The sequence below is a fragment of the Sceloporus undulatus genome, chromosome 1, assembly GCF_019175285.1.
Source record: "Sceloporus undulatus isolate JIND9_A2432 ecotype Alabama chromosome 1, SceUnd_v1.1, whole genome shotgun sequence".
NCBI classification, from domain to species: domain Eukaryota; kingdom Metazoa; phylum Chordata; class Lepidosauria; order Squamata; family Phrynosomatidae; genus Sceloporus; species Sceloporus undulatus.
This window is the reverse complement of record NC_056522.1, coordinates 272,892,560-272,910,697: the sequence shown is the minus strand read 5'-3', so window position 1 is coordinate 272,910,697 and position 18,138 is coordinate 272,892,560. Positions and strand designations below refer to the sequence as shown.

Below are 18,138 nucleotides of genomic sequence, written 5' to 3'. Positions count from 1 at the left end.
GCCTTCGTGTCATGTTCCTTGCCCAAGCAGAGGAGGCAGGAGGAGTGCGGGTCCTGGATGGGCACCCTGCCCCCGCAGACATCACACTTCTTAAATGGAGCAGGCATTTTCCGAAGTCGACAAGTTGAAAGGGAAAGTCCAGAAAACGAGGTCAACAGTCCGAGAGTTCGAAGTTACCAGGGGCGGGAGACAAAGAATGGTCAAGAGATGGTCCAAGGTCAAAAGCGAAAGTGATTCCAAATGCAAGCTAAAGCGAGCGAAGTTCCCTGAAGCAGCTAGCACGGCGGAAAAAAGGAACTGGGGAAAGAGCGGGAAGGCAGGGGCCTTATAACGTGTGGGCGGAGTTACCGCCAAAAAGTTTCTATATGTTGCAAAGTAAACTTTGCCCAGTGATTCCAGAAGTTTCCGAACAGCACTGCACAGGCACAGTGAAACCCATTTGTATGATTCGCAGAGACCACGAAGAAGAAGCTACTGTATAGCATCCAAGTCACAGTGCAGCAATTTTGTCTGTGAAGTGGCATACAAATTCTTAACAGTAGGTTGTCAAATGGTCTGCTATATCTTGTTTCAGGGCAAAGTGTAGAAGGTGCCTGGCCACTTAAGATGGCTCTCTGCCATCTCTGGATGACACTGTGCAGTTGAAATAGAATAATAGAATTGGAAGAGACCACAAGGGCCATCCAGTCCAACCCCATGGGCAGTGGCAGAGAAGTATGATTCCTTTGCTGTCACCATATCCATGGTGTAGGCATTCAAATGGGCCCTAGTTGAACTTTTGTTGAACTTGTTCTGCCACTTGATATGCTTTAGTCTCCATCCCACTCATTTAATCTTTGCAGTTCCCTAGTAAATCAGGGGCTCGCTTGGCTTCACTATATGGGCGGGAGTGCTCAGACTTGATTGCGTTTACAGTCCTACCATTTCTCCATTTTAGAGATCAACCAGGGCTTTGACAGGTTCACCTGCCAAGGCAAGAGGAAACTCCCTATGAAGCATGATGAATCCATATGAATCCATCAGTCTCTTGGGGCAGTTTATCTTAACTGCCCTACTACCACCTTTTCTAACTCCAAGAGTGAGACCAAAGTTCACTAGTTAGGTAACAATGTGCCCATGAAACTATGGGAAGTTTCTCGACACTCAGATCAACATCATCCTGTACAGCACACAAAAGCAGGTCTACAATATGGTGAAGCCAGATACCAATTGGGACAGAACTATGTTCATCACAGAGGACATGGAGTCCTGAGCAGTTCCTGACATAATGGCCTCAACAAGAATGTTGAAGTTACAGCACATCAAACCAAGGGGACTCCAACCCCACTTTCAAGACTAGTTCAGCCAACAAAGGAAACGAAACTGCTAAACAACAGGGTAACCAACAGAATCTCTGTCTTGTTCCAGCCACCCAGTCTCAAATGAACACATTTTAAAATAAATTTGATTATATGATCCTTTAATAAGAAAGGAAGTATTTCTTTTCTTTTTTTAAAAAAATGTTTGTTAACCTTGAAACTAAGTTAAAGACACTGGATTTAGAAACAAGGAAGAGGAATTTTTCATAGTTAAGGTTTCCTCTCAGAACCTGTCACTAAAGCATGTTCCTGCTCCAGCACAGCTTTAGCCCTTTGACCAGAGGTACTTTGAACACGCCCAGTGCAGGAACCATTTCAGATTACTTTTGCCCATCCCATCCCTTTTCTTTCAGGGGCATGTTGTGTGGTTGAGCAGTTGTGAACCAGGATGTTATGAGGGATTGGGGTAGATGAAGGACTTACACACAGTTTGTGATTTTAAAATATTGCTGGATTTGTAGATGATATTGTTTTATGAGTGCCCTTGCTCTGCTGCCCTGAAGGAGAATAACATTATATTATCTTAAAATTATTTAAAAAATCTAAAATGTGCAATGATATACATGTTTGTAAAATGGTGCAGGCATCTGCTTGAGCTATGTGTTACTGGTCACTAACTATTCCACTAAAATCCATCTAGTAGAACCCCATGTCTTTATTCACAGGAAGACAATACAAGGGTGAGATAGGGGTGTTCCAAGCTTGAACAAGTACTTGAGCACCACTCTTAATGGAAGTTTTGATTGGAATATGTATCCCAAGTCATAATGAAAGTTTTCTTAGAGTATGTATCTGTGCAGTGATGGCAAGGGTCCAAACAAACTTGAATCCAACTGCTAAATCTAGCTAGAATAGAGGTAGCAATGAGTTGAATTTACTTAAGTGTTGACTAATCTAGTTCCCACTGAATCAAATAATCTGCTCTACTCACAACTGGATTGTAATTTTGGCCTAGATATTTTACAAATAAAATAAATGCTCTTTATGAGAGTTGAATGGTCTTACATATTTCCCCCAACCTCATGACTGAAGACAATAACATATATTTATTTACTAAAATATATGTGACATACCAATGAGTTGCCTGATGTAGATGATACCTTGCTGACATGAGATGTATTTCGTGCAACCTAAATGACAATACAGTATATTCCATGCTGGTTATCTACAATTGTGATATACCTAATCAATAATTATATTTTGAAGAACATTTTTATGTACACAGGTTAGTACCTACTGGTATTTTTAAACTATTCTATTTTTTATATAAAATTATATACTGTATAAATCAAAGATCTTTATTTAAAACTTGTGCTGGCCAATTGGCCGTAATAAAGTTATTATATTATTATATTTATTTAAAACTACATACAAAGTGTGACTTATAAAACAAAAAGAAGTCAAACCATTACAAATACAAACCTTATAATTTCTGTCTTGTGAAAGAACTGGCTTTAAAAATCTTACCACAAACAAAAATGAAAAAATGGGGAAAACCTTTTCTTTTCAACAGTAAAAAATCAACATTGCAGTTGGTTGGTCTTGGGCAACCTTTACTGTAGGAAGATTGTGTGCCATCTTCTTCCCCACTGTGATTAATACAGAAGGCTCACTAGGAAATTTGCTATCATTTGAGCAATAGCAGATTTATCACTGGATCTTTAATGTACCACTAAGAAGCAAATAAATAACCAGTGTCTGGCTTTCATATCAACAACAAAATAGCAGGCGAAATGGAATATATGTTTCTTCTCTTAATAATTTTAAGAGATGGCACATGCAAAATATATCTCATTCCATATCGTACCTTTGGACTGGATAAATAGGTCTGCTGCTCACTGGCCTGAGAACCAACAGGAGTAAAACTCCTTCCTTTGTAATTTTTCATTTCCCAGTCAGTGAATGACTCTGCTGGCCCACCAGGTTGATAGCTGTAGCTGCCCATTCTTTCTTCCAAATGTGTGGGCAATGGATGGAGGATCAAAGGAGGAGGAGGGTGGGGTGGGGGAGAAGGTGGTGGTGATAGAGGAGGTGGTGGTGACAGAGGAGGTGGTGGGATATGTATCCAAGAAGAAGAAGATGATGGTGATGGTATCCATGTAGCTGCAGAGGACACTGGAGCTGGTCCTCGAACAGCTGAGACATTTGGTCCAGAAAGTGGATAAGCCACTGACGATACAGGTGCTACATGGGACAATGGAGGTGGAGGTGGAGCTGGATATTTTGGAGGCTTGCCAACATCATCTAAGTTGATATCATCAAGGTCAGTGGTGTGGAGTTGCAATCCACCAGCAAACCTCTGTACAGATGTTGCAGAAGGAGAAACAGCAGGACGTACACCTGTTGTCTAGTGCATTAACAGAGATCCATTTTAAAGTAGCACTTGATTAAAATATTTGAATAGATTATAAATAAGGTGAACTGCATAGTGCCACCCACTGCTAGAAAACATTTAATACATGCACAAAATCTTCTGCATAACTTAACTAACATACACCTATATGTATCGCCATTCATACAAAATCCCAGTCACAAAGTTGGAAGAGGCCCTATGGTCCATCAGGTTTAACCCCTTGCTCAGTGCAAGGGAAACAAATATGCATAAGAGAAAAACAACAGCATACCCTATAACTGAGAAAGATATTTTAAGAAGGTAAAGATAATCTGTTGAAGCAAGATGAAAAGAAAAAATAGCTAGCTTTGCAACAAGAATTTCTGTTATAGACAATATTGCTTAGGACTTCCCGTTCATATTAATGTTTCTTTAAAAAAATATTAATGAAAATATCCTAGCTACCAGAACTTCCCCACATGTTTTCATGAATGAGGTCAAAGATACTATGCATTTCATACATCATATCATATCATATGAAATGCATCGTTTCTTTGACTTCATTCATGAAAACATGGGAAGTTCTGGTAGCTAGGATATTTTTAATCGCTTCCATTAATTACCATCTTAAAGCATGTTTTTATGAGGAAACTATATCTATTTACCTATGTGAATTCCATCATGGAAACCTCAAATAAAAATGAGACAGCCAAAGAGAATAGTGCTAACTACATCTGCAAAGTATTTCCTAGATCAGCAACATTAAGTAGGTGGATCAGAGGATTATTTTACCTCTGGAGTATCATTCTCCACAGAGGAGATTTGTTCTAAACGTGTTTGACAAAGCTTTTCCACCCAGTGTTGAATCTTTTCCGATTCCTCTAAATCTTCTCGTTCGGTCTCAGATACCTAAGTCATATCACAGTTGCAGAATAAGTGTAAGGGTACAATTATACACACACAATTAAAGATTTCAAGGGACAAAATGCATTTTACTGTTTAAAAAATGTGCAAAAATTCAAACATCCCTGTAACTTATTTCCTTCAACCTCTTCATTTCCAAGATGTAGAGAGGTGAAACTGGTGCTTTCTATGTTAGTGGAACATTGAATAAGCTTTAAAGAAGATATTCAGGGTCCTGGACCCTATAACTCTTCCCCAAAAGTTCATTATCTTGGATTGTTTCATTAATGTTTGGACTACAACTTGAAATTGATTCACTGCCCAGTAACTTGGGAACCATCACCTGACATGAAAATCTAAGCCTATGTTTGCAGCCTGGACTTTTCTTCTATTTTGGAAGAAAGTACAAAAAGTGGCTATTGATTGTTTCAAAGTTTGTACGATGAAAGAATCACATGGTACAGAACAATCCAGTATATATGATAATGTCCTGGGCAGCATAAATGCACATCCATCACTTAATGATCCAGACTGGGGATTATGCACAATCACTGTGTATGTCCAAAAATGATAGAGGCCCAAAACAGATGGGGCAAAAGGAGTACTGTAGCTTGTGGCTGCTTTGGGGGCATGGGGTTCAGATAATGCACATAATGGCTGGAAGCTGCCCTGAGGCCACGCTAAGGTGGCAGCAGATGGACTTTTTATGACTGGATGTTATCAGCTCCTGCTGGCAGTCTATTTGGGATTGTGACGGTGGCCCACTTTGGGAGTGGGCTGTGCAGTTGCTGTGTTCCTGGCCCAATCAGGGCCAGAGCAGCCTCTGGCCTCTCCTTCTGGGCCATCTGTTTTGGTCCAGGGACCCCCTAGGTAAAAGGAGCAGTGTGAACTAAGCCTAAATAAGAAAGTCACAAATCTAAGCTGGAAGATGTGGAGCAAGATAGGTGAGCGACTGTGGCAGGTCAAGGTTTCAATTTTCTTTCCAGGAAAGGCAATGCATTATTTTTTCTAGTTAGAGAAGGGGCAGCTTGGGGAAATGTTTGAGGGCTACAAAATAGCCTTGGGGCCACATGTGGTCCCAGATTCACATTTTGCTCATGCAGTAAACAAATCCAAGGGCAAAATAAGCTTGAACTCTTCCTAAAAGCCAAGATAACTAAATTGAGACTATTGTACTTTTGACAAAATCATGTACTGACATGAATGGAAAAAAATAATGCCTAATAAAGTTGTAAGCAATAGGAAAAGAGGAAGATCGCATTACAAGGTATGGTATATTGATTCAATTTCGTAAGCCATGACTCTGAGTTTGCAAGGCCTTAGCAGGACTTGTGATAACTGGGAATTTTGGAAGTCTTCTTTTCCCTACAGGAAACAATGGGAAGGGGGAACTCTACTGAATAGAAACTATGTGATGAGTTACACGTCACACAAAACATACCTCTTGCACAAGTCGGTTGATTTTCAGCTGTTTTTCTCTTTCCAATTTCTCTTCTTTTTCCTTAAGAAGTTTTAGCTCAAATTCTAGTTGCATTTTACTCTTTTTCTGCTCACTGAGGCTGTCGTTTTTGGATTTCTTTCTTTCTTTCCCTTTCTGTATGATTTATTATGATTATTGTATACTTTCACACATGCATAGACACATTTTACAGGGGTTGATAACCCTGTAAAGTTGAAATCCTCTGAGACTACAAATATATGAGCACTTGCCCTAGAAGACGGGGCAATGGCTACATTGATTCTTTGCTGGGGCAAAAAATGAAAAACAATTAAACAATTAACTCAACATAACTAAATTATAATCAAATAATTACTAAATTTTGTTTTGTCTAATCTTACTATGACAGTCAGATAGATCAGCAATAGTAGTAACTTCCTCTCCCCACCTCAGAGAATATGTTATCAATCACTAGAACCAATTGACTTTGAGGCAACAGGCACTGTTCTCTTGTGTTATCTCTGTTAAGTCCAAATCAAGAGGGAAATTTGAATCATTAGTTTCCAATGATAAAAAGGGCAAATTAATTCCTTTTTACCTTTATTGTTTATTTGTGTATGTGTCTTGCTGGATTGTTCTTAAACAAATAAAATTATTGATATTATCACAATATTCTAGCATAAAACCTGAATGCCTCTAACGTAGATTTAACAGAAAACTACACCATTTGTAATTTAATACCATAATGTCTGGTCTCTACAAATGAAATGCCATCTTAGAACATCACTTTTATGCAATGGGTGCTCATATATCTAGTCACAGTAATTCTTTTATTGTACGAGAAAAGAGTTTAGCATTACATACATTCAAAATTCTCATTAGCTCATTGCCAGAACAAAACAGCAAGCAACTGCAAAAGGGGAAAAACTTACTTCATTTCATTCTGGAAAACCAAACTGATGCATTGGAATTTTATTAAGCTGCTAAAACACCAGAGTTTCAGAAAGCAGAGATAGGTGCTAGTGGAATTCAGAGGATTTTATGTTCCTAAATAAATTGGCACCTTGAGAAACACCTGCACATACACAAAATGTACACAAGAAAAAAATGTTTGCTCTTGATGTACAAATAAATTGCTTCAAGGCTATTGGATTAAGGTTGAGATGTCAGTGCTGTATTTTTTCTGAGACAAAAGGATCACAGATCAGGCTTTGTGACTTTAGCCATTGTAAGAACACTGTAACTGATTGGGAGCAATTGAAGTTGTATTTTAAGCAAGGGCTCATGACAGCAGCTTAAGGAAAATCCAAGACTGAGGAAAACAAGAAAGAAGATTGTTTAGAAAGCAACAGACAGATTGGGTAAAGGTGGGGATGGTAAAGGTGGCTCCTTTAGAAAACAAAGCCACTTGGTAAACCCATTTCATAAATCCCATTGTGCTGGCTGGAGCCAGATAATACACCAAATATTTGAAGGAGTGTCTCCTTCCATATAAGCTTGCCAATGGACTATGCTCATCAAAGGATTTCCTTCTCTTCAGAGCTTCTGTAAGAGATATACTACCTGGTGCCAATATTATATTTGTTTGGATATAAATTGAAAACCATTTTATTTAGACAGGTTTAAATGTCTTATATCTTAAAATTTAAATTTGTTTTTTTAATTCTGCTTGTCAGTTTGAGGCTCTTTGATTTTAGTTTTTATGTTCAGATTATATATTTTTTTATTTGTCTGAGGTTTGGTATTTTTGTGCCATTGTCCTGTACTGAATTTAGTCTTTACATTTTCTGCACATTACAATTTTTTGTGAATATTCATAATATATTAATCTGGATCTTAAGTTCCATTAGTGGAACTGCACTTGTGCAAAGGGGCAGCATCCTGCAGAAGTGAAGGAGGCAGCACACATGAGCACTGTGCAAACTATCTTTGGGTCTAAGCCTCTGTGACTTGCAAACAAGCTTTTTCTTTACTATTTATTTATTGAACTAAACATACGTGGATGATGGGGGGAAATACAGGCTGGATTAGAATGCACTTGCCACAGCAAATTTTCTCTACACATCACACTCATCATTCTTTGTACCTTGCGAATTGTGGGAAATTTTCCTTCATACCGATAAAACCATCCAAAATCTATAAATACGCAAAGGGCAAATACATGATTGAGAACCATGCTTTACAGATATATGCATCAATACAGTTCCATACATAATCAGAATAATACTGCTGATAAGGGAGAAGTCACACTAATGGCATGAAGTGTTGCATATTATACAGTACACTGATTACATTTAAGTCTCAACTAGTTATGCTTAACAGGCAGATAATTCAGTTGCTATACCTGTCTATATAAGAATACAATCATTTTGGCACAATTGTATCAACCTAGATCATTGCAATGCAAGGTCTCAGAAGCAGGTCCGAAGCTTCATCATTCATATATATCAAAGAAGAATCTGAGCTGCCCCTCAGTAGGAGAACAGGGAATCGCATACATATTCAGGAGCTATGTGCTCCCAGCTTAGACTGATCCAAGTATAAACCCAGTACTTGGTATGGAAAAAGCAAAAGCAAAACAACACATTATCTGAAAGTGATTTTGCAACATACAACCATTTATACAAAATTTAAAGAACTCTCATTGATGCCAAATACATAAATTCAGTTAGCTAAACATCTGCTGACATAATAAATTCCTGTCCTTAATTTGATTTTACATAAATAAATGCCTATTAAGGAGAAAAAATTATTGTACAAGTAGATATCTAGCCGATAGCACAGTCACTATATATATATTGCAGCTATCTCTAAGAACTTATTTGCAGTGCATGTAATGGGATTATAGTGCAACATAATTATACTTATACTGGTTCTAGAGGAGTTCAGCATCATAATGCTAATAATGTATTCAAACACTTGCATTTTGAATGTATATTTCTCCACCATCTTTGTTTTCTACTTTCTATATCTCATCATTATAATATTTATGCATATAATTTGCAAATAATACTCAATAAGAAGTGCAAACTCCAAAAGATAACTATGTCCTATTTTACACATTACTTCAAGAAATTAGGCCAGCAAGGTGAACTATGAAGACAAACTGAACTCTCCAGCATCCTTAGCCTTAACCTTTTCTTGTTTCTCAGAGCAAGATGTGTTGTTCCCCTGATCACTGTTCTGGTTTCTATATTAAAAACAGTACTAAAAAAAAGTCTTTTACTAGGCTAATTCTGCAGGTTCTATTGTTGTGGTAAAAAAGAAATTTCCAAGGTAATATCCTAGGAATAGTAAATAAATATCAATAGTTCCTTTAATTATGAAAGAATGATGGAAGAAAGAAGAAGGGTATAGCCCAGTGAATAGTTAAGACTGACTGTCAGGAGGAAGAGCAGTGCAGGAAGTATCAAAGTCAAGATAGGAAGCCAAGGTGATACAGCAAACCTGCTGGTTCTCTTTCATTCCACTCATATCATCATCTGCTGCAGGCTGGTCAAGGGTTTTTTCATCTAAATCTACTAGAGAAACAAAGGAGGAAAGAAACAAAGGGGAGGGGGGAGGAAGAAATAATGATAATACTTTGGGCTTTTTTCATTCCCTGACTGAAAAGAAATTATACTTATGTTGTTTAACTTCTTTCTTGATTAAATTCATGGGTGGCAATGCAAACAAAAGCAACAGTAATTAGTTATTGGCTATAGCAGTTTGTTTTCATAAAATTAAAAGGAAGTATCTCATTTGCTTATAGAGATACAGAGAGATATGATTGGTAGACAGACAGATATATAGATATATTTCTTTTCTTTCTTTTTAAAAATGTCAGTCTTATGCTTTGTCCACTTTGTTTGGAGGACTGCAGGTAAATGTCCTGTTGTATAAGTATGCCTGGTGTCAAATATGGCCAATAGCTAGTGGGCTGTTGTGATGACTGAAACTGTTTCTGTCAGCAGAACCAAAGCTGGGCAAGACCATTCCATTTCCCTTGCAAACCTCCTTGGGAACCTTCAAAACCTCTTCACAGAGGACTGGAAACCCTCTCAGTAGATTTGTGTATGTGTGGTTTTTTTTTTTTTACAGGACAGAGGGCTGCAGGAGAAGGAAAGGAGAAGAAGGTCTCATCAGCTAGTAGATGCTGCCTAGCAATACAGTGGATTTAAAACCATATCAGAAGCACATAAAATTTCTCTTGCTTCACCACTTTTCCTGTCTGTACAGTTTCTTCAGAAAGCCAACATGGTGTAGTGGTTTGAGCATTGGACTACAACTCTAGAAACCAGGGTTCGAATCCCCTTTCAGGTATGCAAACCCAGCTGGGTGACTATGGGCAAGTCACACTCTCCCAACCTGAAAGGAAGGCAAAGGTAAACTCCCTCTGAAGAAATCTTGCCAAGAAAACCTCTTGAAAGAAGGGTTACCATAAGTCAGAAAATTACTTGAAGGTCCAACACAACAACAACCCTCTCCTGGAAACTCAGATGAATAATTATAATAATAACTGAAGAAGGGAAGCAAAAAGAAGAGAAGGAATTGTAGTGAGTGAATATCTTTGAACTGTTCTAACACCTCAAAACAGATCATTTGGTCATTTCCCAAAGATACTTTACTAATATTAGGGCACATGAAAATTGCTAGAAAAACAGTTTCCTTGCAAATGTTCTTTTGTAACACACCTATGTACATCAATTACAGAACAGAGGAAGGACACTGTTGTAAGAGAGAAGGAAATTGGGGTGTGTATTATGTAACACAGTATGTCAAGGACACAGTTATTGGATAGCTATATATTAAGCCATTGATTCTGCAATTCTATAAATTGATGCTCTGCTCCTGGCATGCCAATGATTAGGCATAAAGGCTTCCCTTATATGTTGAATTACATATTTGTTGTGAGAAATATCACACACACACACACACACACACACAGAGAGAGAGAGAGAGAGAGAGAGAGAGAGAGAGAGTGAGTGAGTGAGTGAGTGAGTGAGTTCATTTATACATGGAACTGAAATGTCAAGCAGATACCACACCATAGCAGTTAGACTGACAGGCTGGACAGACCGGCCATTAAGGCTGGCATGGGGGCCGCGGCATGTAGTTGCTGCAGCCTCAATGTGGTGCTAAAAGGAGCGGCTGCAGGCTGCCCCTTAGGGGAAGTCTGTTGAACCCCTGAGTCTATATGCTTGGACAGCCAGCCAAGCAGTATAGATTTCTTGACATTATTTCTTGCTGTGAGAAAAATTGAGTTGTTCTTTTTCTTCCTAAATTCACTTTTATCTTTCTTTTTGCTGAAAACTCTACTGCATCAGTAGTTTTTAATCAAGTTAACTGAAAGAGGGGAAATCAATAACTACATGAACTATCCATTATCTCAATTCAAAGGCATTGGCTTGCCATTCAGCAGATGTTTACAGGAACTGCAGTGCTATATGGTGGAGATAACGGTGTACACATCTGATACTCTCCAGAATGAAAGTCATTACTTACGTCTATGTTTAGGACGAGGGGGAGGATGTACTTCTGCAACTACAGTTTTAGGGGGTTTGGGTGGATCTTTATGGCCCCAGTCTTCTTCCCACTGCTTTTTAAATCTCTCTTCCTCTGCCTTTATCCTGGGAAGGTAAAAAATAATAATTTACTGGGATTACATGGCCTGTAGGGAACACAGCCTTTTTACTGAAGTTAAGTCTGGGGCTAATCAGTGTTTGGAGAGGAAGATTAGAGCACTCACAAAAGTGTCATTCCATCACAGAATAAAAGTGAGACAAAAATGCACAAAATAAAGACATAAATACAATACTTAAAAGTTAGATTAATTATTTTACTCTTCTTCACACTTAAAACATTCAAGATAAAATGTATATTATAAGAAAGCCAAGCACTCAAAAATCCAATTTATTTCAATTAAAGGCATATTAAGCATGAACTTAATTGTCTTGCTACTACTGGGACTTAAACAGTCTTTAGACTGTTTAGACTGTCAACCAAACCACACAAATGATCCTAGCATAGCTGTTTTGCTATGTGGCCAGTTCCTGGGAAAAGAAGAAGAGGAACCCAATATTTGTCTCACATCATATATATATATTTAAAGCTGAACCTGTTGGAATACAGGTCTGCTTGTCCCTATGCTGCCTAAGATTTATGGGAGTTGCTGTATGACAACATCTGGAGGGCCACAGATTTCCCAGTTGTTTCAATGAATAGTTTAGTTTTATGCCAGATTCTGTTCCCAACTCCACCTGAGATCTTTTGGTCTTAGACCCACTTTTGGGTGGTTCTTTCAAACTTTTGAATGGTTCTGTAGAAGAAGTGGTTCTTCTAATGCTGGGGACAACCATCTGACTTGCTTTGACTTTCACTCCTTGCACCAAGGACCCCACCCAGCTTCTTGATTTCAAGAATGGGAAACTGTACCTGGATCATTAATATATGTATATGACTATCAAATATGATCTGGCCTTTGCAGAGTACAAAAAGGAGCTGCAAAAAGTGCAGCTGTGGCACCATGGCTTTACAGCGCTCTTTCGGTACTATGTTGTGCGGACGCAGCGCCAGAGGAGCGCCATGACTGTTTGATTTCTTTACAGTATCTTTCTTCTTCCTCAGCAGTCTTCATGCCACCCTGGGGGCAGAGTCGGGGCGTATGTCATGTAGATGTGACACCCTGACTCCGCCCCCATGCCAGTCTTTAAGGCTGGCCTGCACAGGGCCTTTGTCTCATTCACAAAACTGCAAAATCTTTTTTAAAAGCAACAGTAGACATGCAGTAATCATAATGAGAGAAGGATAGAGCATCTATGAAAAAAAATATGACTTAACTGTTCGATTTCTTTGAGGTATCTTTCTTCTTCCTCAGCAGCCTTCTGTGCAATTTCCATTTTCCGCCTTAAAAAAAAGAAAAAAGAATAAAGAACAATCAGGAGACGGCTAATGTAACTGCAGGTTGACAAAGTAATGTGTTCCAGAGCATTACTTCTTTAGCAGAAAATTCATACCAGAAGCAGAAATAACATAGAAAGAATAGGGATATGTTTCTACACTATAAAAATAAGAGCAGTTTGATGTGTTTCACAAACTGTTTATTATGCATATGTTGAATTAAACAACCAAGGCAGGTAAGCGTTGCATATGTAAACAAAAACCCTTTGAACTTCCTAGAGACCACTTAAAGCTTCTTCCATTATGTTTTTTTTTTCTTTCACTAGCCTCCACTTTTCTTATGAAGTCCATTTTGGTGACCAAATTCCTAGACCAATTTTTTTAACATGTTGGGGGAATTGGTGAGACATGCTCTCTATTTGCTCTTCATGCATACTCGGTAATGGATTCTGGAGGCAGCTTGTTAATCTTACCTAGTGTAGGCAGAACACATGACTACAGTAGAACTGTCAAGAGCAGAATCCCCCTCTTTCTCAGCTCAACTTTTATTTATTGCATTGTTTACTGCAGACACACATTGCTGCAACCCAACACTGAAAGTGTGTTTCTCTGACTTTCTTCACCATCTTTCTAATGCCTATGCTGCTAAAAAGATTCTAGGTAGATAGGGGATGAGAAGGAGTTGTGAATATGTGTAAAAACATTGGGAAAAGGAGCATCACTGTCAGATATTTTGATACCTGGGGTATTCCTGTATACTGAGAATTAATTTTGATAACTAAATTCATAGAATAACTAAATTTATAGAATGTTTTTTAAAGAATGGGTTGAATCTAAGGTATCTTCTAGACAGTTACCTTAAGAGCTGACATGGACACAACATATCACAAAATGAAAAATATTATCATCCCCATTCAAGTCTCCCTTGTTCATTCTGTCCCTAAACAATCATACTTTTACACCATATTCTTTAAATCAGGCTTCCTATCAATCAGTTACCAAGAATCCAGCTTAAATGTAATAATCTTCTTTGATCAGGATAGAATCACTGCAATATCCTGAAGCCCTCAGAACAAAACAAAGTTGACTAAGATGTTCTGACAACCACAAATGTCAACAATAGCACCATGTATTACAGTAAAGTTATTAGACTCCACCCAGACTCTTACAGTTTCTCTTTCTCTTGCTGTTCTTTCAGAATTTTATTGGTCTCTAGTGCAAGGCGCTTCTGACGTAGCAGCTCTTCTCGCTCCATCTCACGATTATACTCCTCTCTCTGCCTTTCTTCTTCAGTCATAAACAATTCTTTCCCCTAAAAATTATATATATTACTGAAAATACTTGTCAAAACAGGTTTGCTGGCAAATGTTCCCTAGCAATCATTTCCCTTCTGATGCTTGCAAAGTAACAGTCTCTACAAAATCCACTCTAAAGAGTATGAATAACTCATATTGCCAGCAGGGCTTGTTGCTCCATCTGAACTTAGAACCATGATATATCCTTGTCTTGTTTCACAAACTGCCTACCCTTAAACAGGAACTGACAAAAGGAGAGGGAAAGGAACAGATCAGGAAGCAGGAAGGCTAACTGTGATTGTTTGGTCATCTGCAGGACAATCTGTGACTAAAGCAACAAATCAAGGTTAACGTAAGGCATGGTATGGAATGATGTGAGACTTAAATGCATACAATGTGATAAATTTTTAAAACTGCATGCATTTTCACGTAGTTCTTGATATTGTCATTACTTCAAGGAATATACAGTTTTTAAACTGTGGTTTCCTCACTTCTGTTTGATAACTGCAGATATTCAAACTGAAGGGTGTGAACACAATATCAGAGGTGTTATGCTCAGTTGCTAATAACAATAATCCTGTATGAGTGCTCCTTGATCCATATGAAATGGGAAGGTATTTTAGGTTAGTCACACTTTTTCTTTCCTTTTAAAAAAACACTTTGAACAATAGATGACAATTCAAGCTGAAAATCAAGCCACATACAATGCAAGAGCATTTGATGAGAGACTTTCACTACAAAACAACCTTATGATTAATTTACTGTTAAGTTACTAAACTCCTATACAATCATTATCTAAGTATCTTCCATCAACGTAGGAAGAGAGAAATGCAGTATGTCTGCCCTTCATCCCCAGTTCCGTTGGAAGAGTTGGTAGATCCAAATAGGAGAGTTGCCTGCAAATATGGAATATTTTTCACACAACTGAGAACACCCCCAGAATCAGAGTCCTCAACCATGTGAAGAACATCTGTGCATGGGAAAACCCTCCCATTCAGATTCACTGCTCTCCACTTGAGGAGATACATCTGGGGACAGAGGCAAGCAAGGTTAGCCATCCCCCTTCTTCACAAGCTGATTTGTCATCCATAGATAACAATGACATGTGGGTACATCTTATGCACATTTTTATTTGAACTGGTATGATATCATAAACATGTACCATACTCATTAGATAGATGTAATGGCATATTGGTATTTTCTCTGAGTAGTTTCATCATGATTATGACAAACCAGGCCTGGTTTTCTCTATTCTTATATGTATAATATAACTGTCACAATTGTGAGGTAAAAGCCTTGATGTAGCTACTTTGGGAGGATTTTACAATCTACCATATAGCATCAAGGTGTATTTGACATGCTAAATATTCTTATGTACCAATTTTTTTTAAAAAACATACTAACCCACATTTTAAAAAAACAAACGCACACAACCAGATCAAATAAAATATTAATTAAATAATATTCAGATGTTTACAAGTCAATTACACTATGTAAATGCATTTGGACCAGAATAGGAAAAATACAATTATACATGGATTAGGAGCTTATCTCTTAGCCCCATCTTCAGTTTTAAGTGACTCCAAAGGGTTTCCTGCCAACATATGTCCTTTGAGGATAACTATATTTCATCCCTTATTGCTGTGCACTGTGGCTTTCAGATTTTCACAAGGCCTAGGACATTTATACTTACAGCTCCTGTTACAACAGTGATAGTCAGAGTTTGACTACTTTTCAACACCTTCACAGCCTGAAAAAAATTGAGAGAAAAGAGAAGGAAAAAGAATAGCCTTTGCATCTAGATATTGTAAAACTGTATAGCTGCCAGAATGCAAACAATGAAGCTACAATGGAGCCCTGTCTTTTTCAAGCTGAGAGCTGGTAGTAGACAACAAAGGAAGTTTACACAGATGGCTTCCCTGGTGAGTCAATTGACTTAAAAGCTATCTCCAGTCTGCCTGCTATCATGTCCACTTGCTATTGTGTGCTGCAGATATGCAGTCCACAAGATGGTAGTTCTTGCCAGGCTAAGTCTGCCAAGCAATGCTGCTGCACCAATATGATATCCTAAGTGGCTTGACTAAGGGGCCATTCAGACTACAATTTAACCTGGTTCCGGATTCGAATTTTGCACGTGAAGTTCATATTGGGCCCGATTCCGTCACAATCCATGTCGAGGCTTGCACAAGGAAATGCCCCTTACCCCGGGGTATCCAGATTCGGGCTAAAATCCATCTTTTCTCAAAAGACCCGGGTTCCGTGAAATATGAACTTGCCCTCAATCATGTTTGGGGCAAATTCAGGAAGGGATTAGGGTCGGAGGGTGGGCTGAGGGCAGAGCATTCCCTCCCCTCATCCGAGGAGGAGGAGGAGGAGGAGGAGGAGGAGGAGGAGGAGGAGGAGGAAAGAGCCGAAGGACTGGAGGCTGAGAGGAGGCAAAAGGGGAAATCAGGGTGACTGACGGGGGCTGCAAAGGGCTGTAAGAGGGAGGGGGAGTGGAGAAAGTGATGGTGGAGGAGGAGGAGGAGGAGGAAGGAGCCCTGGGAATAAGGGAGCCATGGAGGGCATCCTATAATGGAGGAGGAGGAGGAGGAAGGAGCCAGGGCAGCTTGGGAGAGGAAGGTCGGAAGAAAAGAGGAGGAGGAGGATTGCCCAGGGAAATAGGGCTGTGGGGCTAAGCTGGGGGATGTAGGGAAATGGATGCAGCAGAAGCAGCCTCTTTTGACAATTTATGCGTATGATTTTTTGGGTGACATGTCTGTGTGCTTGCTTGTGCTTTACTTCCTCTTGCTCCTGGATTGTTGTTGTTGTTGTTGTTATATGCAGATGCTACAGTCAGAATGCCTGTGCTGCATTTCCCTTTTACTCCCAATTTATTCCATGGGTTAGAGGGGAGGGAGAGGAGGAAAGAGGAAAAAGGGGAATCTGGATGCAAAGGGTGACAGGAGGCAAAAGGGGACTGGGTTGCAAAGGGCTGTCGGTGGGGGGGGGGGGGGGGGGGGGGGGAGATGGAGAAAGTGATGGAGGAGGAGGAGGAGGATTGCCCTGACTGGGGGATGTAGGGAAATTAATGCAGCAGAAGCAGCCTCTTTTGACAATTTATGTGCATGATTTTTTGGGTGCTTGCTTTCCTCTTGCTCATGGAACTTAAGAGCCATTATTATTATTATTATTATTATTATTATTATTATTATTAGTGTTATAAATGGATGCTACAGTCAGAATGCCTGCGCTGCATTTCCCTTTTATTCCCAATTGATTCCATGGGTCACTTGGAACTGACAGGTCACTCTCTCTCAGCCTCAGTGGAAGGCAATGGCAAAGTGTAAGCAGGAGGAAAGGGGTCAGGTCAGGTCAGGTCAAAGGCAGGGCATGAACGGAGCTCCCATCAGGCACTTTCCTCCCTTTTTTATTTTTTTAAAATTAATTTTGACAAAATATACGCATGTTTTGTTTTGATTTTTCTTGTGGCAGATAGATAGATAGATAGATAGATAGATAGATAGATAGAACATGGCTGGCAGCTTGTTCCCTTTCCCTTTCATTTGCTGGCTTCCAGCAAAGGGGAAATGTTGCAAATGGGCTAGCCTTTTTTTTCCCTTTGCGAATCAATCCAAAAATGCGAATGTTACATTTGTTGCTCTTGTCAATTAGGCAACTGGCAAAACGATACATGCTTTTGCAAGGAATTCAGGGGCAGCCCTGAATTGCTTTTAAAAGCAAAAAAGAATGCAAGGCAATTGCATCCTTTTCTGGCATTTCCGGGGTGAGGAATTTATTATTATTATTATTATTATTATTACATGTATAAAAGGCAATCTGGGGTGGCAAGGAGTGGGGGATACAGGATGCATTAACTTTCATTTTGGGGTTGAAAATGGGGCCAAGGGCTGATCATACCCTGCACTGACCCAAATGCCCCCCCCACACACA

The 18,138-nt window shown here is 39.1% G+C and overlaps 2 protein-coding genes across 3 annotated transcripts in view; both read right to left on the bottom strand.

Moving 5' to 3' along the window:
- USH1C (USH1 protein network component harmonin) overlaps positions 1-18,138 on the bottom strand; it is a 185,591-nt gene that overhangs the window by 26,161 nt on the left and 141,292 nt on the right. For both annotated transcript variants that reach the window (XM_042461307.1, XM_042461316.1), the window contains exons 11-20: positions 15,899-15,955; positions 14,080-14,222; positions 12,851-12,916; positions 11,516-11,640; positions 9,412-9,552; positions 8,118-8,167; positions 6,035-6,187; positions 4,483-4,599; positions 3,166-3,705; positions 2,432-2,488 (exon numbers count right to left, since the gene is read on the bottom strand). In XM_042461307.1, the coding sequence (XP_042317241.1) occupies positions 2,432-2,488; positions 3,166-3,705; positions 4,483-4,599; positions 6,035-6,187; positions 8,118-8,167; positions 9,412-9,552; positions 11,516-11,640; positions 12,851-12,916; positions 14,080-14,222; positions 15,899-15,955 (1,449 nt within the window). The remainder of the gene's footprint in view (positions 1-2,431; positions 2,489-3,165; positions 3,706-4,482; positions 4,600-6,034; positions 6,188-8,117; positions 8,168-9,411; positions 9,553-11,515; positions 11,641-12,850; positions 12,917-14,079; positions 14,223-15,898; positions 15,956-18,138) is intronic.
- Positions 1-18,138, bottom strand: part of LOC121927575 (phosphatidylinositol 4-phosphate 3-kinase C2 domain-containing subunit alpha-like) — a 376,515-nt gene that overhangs the window by 295,745 nt on the left and 62,632 nt on the right. The gene's annotated exons all lie outside the window — the stretch shown is intronic.